The sequence below is a fragment of the Triticum aestivum genome, chromosome 5A (assembly GCF_018294505.1).
Source record: "Triticum aestivum cultivar Chinese Spring chromosome 5A, IWGSC CS RefSeq v2.1, whole genome shotgun sequence".
In the NCBI taxonomy this organism is placed as follows: domain Eukaryota; kingdom Viridiplantae; phylum Streptophyta; class Magnoliopsida; order Poales; family Poaceae; genus Triticum; species Triticum aestivum.
The window spans coordinates 522,947,603-522,952,226 of record NC_057806.1 but is presented as its reverse complement, the minus strand read 5'-3'; the positions used below and the strand labels follow the sequence as shown (position 1 = coordinate 522,952,226).

At 52.1% G+C, this 4,624-nt stretch overlaps 1 protein-coding gene across 1 annotated transcript; it reads right to left on the bottom strand.

The window, feature by feature from the left end:
* Positions 1-1,649: 1,649 nt before the first annotated feature.
* On the bottom strand, positions 1,650-2,745 carry LOC100037633 (dehydration-responsive element-binding protein 1B). Its single transcript, XM_044526318.1, has one exon. It carries the CDS (start codon positions 2,655-2,657, stop codon positions 1,830-1,832), a length of 828 nt encoding a protein of 275 aa, XP_044382253.1. The 5' UTR covers positions 2,658-2,745; the 3' UTR covers positions 1,650-1,829.
* Between the last annotated feature and the right edge of the window lie 1,879 nt (positions 2,746-4,624).

The following is a 4,624-nucleotide window of genomic DNA, read 5'->3' as shown; positions in this document are numbered from 1 at the left end:
ATGCACAGTAATTACAAGCTTTGACATGGAGCAGTCCAACTACACATACGGCGGCAGTAATTCAAAACAACACTGAAAAACACACAACTTAATTACGCAATTTGACCAGATTACAAGAAATCGTAGGCTTCAGTCAGCCACGAAACACCACCTCCGCCAACGACCAATTCCTAGTCTACCGACCACGTTTGAGCTAACGGCCGCGCCATTCCACGGGAGCGAACACTGCAACACTAGCTACTACATGCAGAAAACATAGACTATGAGCATGTACAAGAACGACTCCTGGTGCATTCTTATTCTGACGAAACTGAATAAATCGACACTTAGCTTAACTGAAGAAGGAAGTAGCAGGATTCTCTGTCTAACAGCAGCGGTTGTGGCACTGGCAGTAGCAGCGGAAGCAATAGGGGCCACGGCAGCGGCGGCCACAGGCGCGCACAGCAGCAGAAGGCATGGGTTTGCGTGCATGCCTAGGCGGGTGTGGTCGGAGCAGGCACGATGGGGCGATGCGAGACGGGCAAAGGGCGCGGGCTGGACAGGGCGGCTGCGGATGTGCGCGCAGGGCGCGACCAGAGGAGCGCGGGCACGGTGCAGTGAGCGCGGGAACGGGGCGATCTAGGTCATCGGGTGTGGCCGGCGCACGATCACGTCGGCGACGATCTACGACTACCAAAGGAGAGCACGGGGAGAGAGGGAGGATGCGGGGCTCACTGCAGTTGCAGAAAAGGCTCAGGGACGACTTGAGACGGCCGGAGTCAACGACTACGGTTGGCGGTCCGAGGAGGATGACGGAGGTCAAGGACGAGGACGACGTGCGACGGGGCGGGGCCGATGCGGTGACAACGACGAGCAGCGCACGGCCACGAGGACGAACGCAGGACGATGAGGAGCCACGAATGGCCCGTAGCATCGTGCCGGAGAACGCCCGGAAGCTCCACGTTGCATCACCTGTCTCCGACCGTCGTACACACAGGAAGATCGGTTCAAGTAGAAAACCTCGTCAGTCCAACCTGTACACCACATCAGTTCACGAAGGGTAACAGAATAATATTATGTTAGAATAGCCCATATATATATTGGCGGACATAATTTTTAATCATTCGAATGTACTAATTGTTTTTGTTAACATTATATTATATACTTTTAATCCAACGTATATTCATGCGTACAACACACAAGCTGTACGTCAAAACATCGTCCTAAAAAATCCAACTACACGATAAAACCTTTTTCACCAAAATTTCAATTCTTGGAGAGAGAGCTAGCTCAGACCCAAAGAGGATCAACTATTCTATGATGGAGTTGCAGCTCCAAAGTGGAACTCTTGGAGCTGAACTGAATTTTAGCGAGCGGAGCAGCACCAAACAGGCTGGACATTGTGTCGCTCGTTCTTGCGAGCATAATCCGGTTGTCCGTTCTTTCTCCGTTTCTCTCGAGTAAAGTTTTGGAGTCCACTTGCAAGCCGTCCAAAAGCATCATTTTCGCAAGTTGTCAACCAACAGTGGCGTCCTTCGACATTGTGTCGTTTTCTTCTCATAAAATATTTGATATGGATTCCTGGAGTGCACGATGTACTCTCGAGTTCTGTACCAATAATTGATGTATTGAACAATCTAGCCTTTCGCCCAAAACTAGAAACCGGAACGGGAACTTGACAAACACTACTACTATGAATGAAGGAACACACCACCTACTCTGTTTTTCCCAAATCAGGAAGAAGGCGAATCCCCTACGTCACAAATACTCAAACCGGGAGCTTATAGTAGTACAATGAAGTACAACGAAGGAACAAGATGCTATCTATGGTACAGCTTTACACTGCTAAATTAGTTGAACAGGTGGCTCTGGCTCCATAACGGCGTCTGGACGCCGCTCTGCTCGCCGTCCTCCGGCCTCGCTCTTTCGTCCGGCGGTGCCACGAGCATCCCCTGCGCCAAGCTCGCGTAGTACGACCCGGCCTCCATGCCGCCAAACCACTGCTCCTCGTCCAGCTCCAACAAGTCGCTGGACGACATGTAAAACAGAGCGCTGCCCGGGCCGGAGGTTGCCGGGCACGCGACTGGAACCTGCTGCCGATGGAGCGCCACGACGGCGACAGCCACTGGGACCTGCTGTTCCTGGAGCGCCACCAGGGCGACGGCGACTGGAATCTGCTGCTTCTGGAGCGCTACGACGGCGACGGCGACTGGGATAATCTGCTGCTTCTGTAGCGCCACGACGGCGACGGCGACTGGGATAATCTGCTCCTTCTGGAAAGCCACGACGGCGACGGCGACGGCCGCCTTGATCTCGCGCGCGCTGCCGAAGCCGAACGACCCGGCCGCGAGCACGGGCAGCATGCGCCACGCGGAGTCGGCGAAGTTGAGGCAGGCGGCGCGGCCGGAGAGCGCGAGCACGGCTGCGTCGTGCGCGCGCGCCGCCATCTCGGCGGTGGCGAAGGTGCCGAGCCAGAGCCTGGAGCCCTTCACCCCGGGCACGCGCACCTCGCACACCCACTGCCCGACCCGGCCCCGCTGCCGCACGCCGCGGTACAGCGGGTGGCGCGTCTCATGCACCTTGGTCCGCCCCGCGGGGCGCTTCGGCGGCTCAGACGACACCGTCCTGTGCCCCTGCTGCTCCTGGCCAGATGAGGAGGCGGCGTCGGCGACGTCCATCTTGGTCGAGAGCTAGTGGAGACGGTTGAGCAGGTTGCTGTGTTTCCGCTGAGAACTGGAGGTTTCAACGGCGGTGTTTGGGTGGGTGAGAACTGAGAAGAAGGGGCATGCGGCGGGGGAAGCCTATATAGGCGCGTCACATGAAGCACCGCGGCAGGTTCCTTCATGGCGCGCGTCCTTTTCCGGTGAACAGTCAGCACTGCCACTCAAATATCTTGGCTGTCTGTCATCCTGCCACTTGGCCATAGGATTTCACAAGGACCCACGGAGCGACGTTCAGCGGCGCACCTGCCTCCTCACGTCACCGGCCTCCGGCGGGTGGTGAGTGGAGTCACCGATACCTCGCTTAGCGACGGGGATTTTGGCATGAGATTGGTTGTTTATGTGGACGCGGGGTCGACTGCCGACCACATATTCCATACTAATTAGCGTACTTTGGACCACATCCATATAAGATATATGATGCGATCCAATCAAGGTTGTGCCTGCTTGCCTCTTTTATGGTCACCGCCCGTTAACGGATAGGACCTATTTTTGGAGAGGTTTGTCATTTTTCGTAAGCTCTTCTTCGGTGCCTAAGAATATCCGAGCAGAAATCGGAGGCTTTCCCACTGATCAAGGCACGCAAAGGAGACAAAAAAAAAGAAGAGGGAAATATCCCAAAATGGCTCTCGCCAGCTGCCTGCAAACTCTATTTCTTTCTTCCAGCAACACTCTGTCTCGGCACCGCTTTTTTTTTTGTCGAGCCCAGCCTCGGGACCACCTATGTGTCGCGCTGTGCGACCAAATGTGCGGCAATCGGACCGAGCTACCGACCTACCGCACATGGGACGGCACACTGCGTCCCCAAGTTGTTTTCCCGTGCGTTGCCGTTTCTAGCAATTTTTCTGGTTTTCAGTTTTTTGGTGGTTTTGCGTTTTGTTTTTTCATAAACACACTATATTTGAAGTGATTTTTTAAAACTTGCCAATATTTAATTAAAATACTCAAAAAAATTAGAAATGTGAACATTTTTGAGAAATGTTGAACAATATTTAAAACTTGTGAACAGTTTGGAAATGTGACCATGTTAAAACATTTGTGATTTTTATCCAATTTTGGGAACATTTTTAAAAAACTATGAACAATGTTTTTGAAAGTAAAAGAAATAACAAACATAAAAGAACCGTCCAGATGTTCCCCAAACCAGTAAAAACCCGCCAGAAAAAAACAGGAATATGGGGAAAGAAATGAAAAATATAACTTGAACGGAACCTACTAGTGTTAAGAAACCGCAGCGAAACCTGACCGGAACCAACTGCTATAGGAAGTCTGTCAAGTAGAAAATTGCTCCTGCCTATTGGATCTAGCCCAGTCGCACATCCTTATGTGAGCGGTCCACATTTTGTCGCAATATGTGACAAATAGGGATTACCCTCTATCTTCTTCGTACAAGAAACACCATGGATGATGGGTCCCAACACAACGGTACACTAGAAGTGTAAGTTTCAGCCCCATCGAATTGCACCACTAAAGCTTTATCCAAGACGATGTGCCATGCAACTGCGGTCTATCATCCCCTCTGCTGGTTCAACCTTGATCAGGGTTGACAAATAGGGGAAGTATCATAAGCTAAACATATGGCGCACACATCCTAGAAGCCGACAAAGGCTTTATTGAACACCGCAACTGCCACCTTTTGAAGGACTGAAGTCGTGAATAGCGAAGACCTACTTGTGCACCAAATATTGTCGCTGGAACCTATGCCACACGCATCACCAGGGCAAGAGAAGAAGCCAAAGTAACCATTAGTGAATACTGTCGTCGCCACCATTGAAATGTTTGGAGTGACGGACAAGCGATGAACTACCTAAAGCCTCAAGATAGAGAAACTACAACTATCACCGATAGATCGGGGCCTCCTCGTACACCCCTGTCAATGGAGCCGTCGGAGGAGGAGGATGCCGGCAATCTACCGACATAAGAGG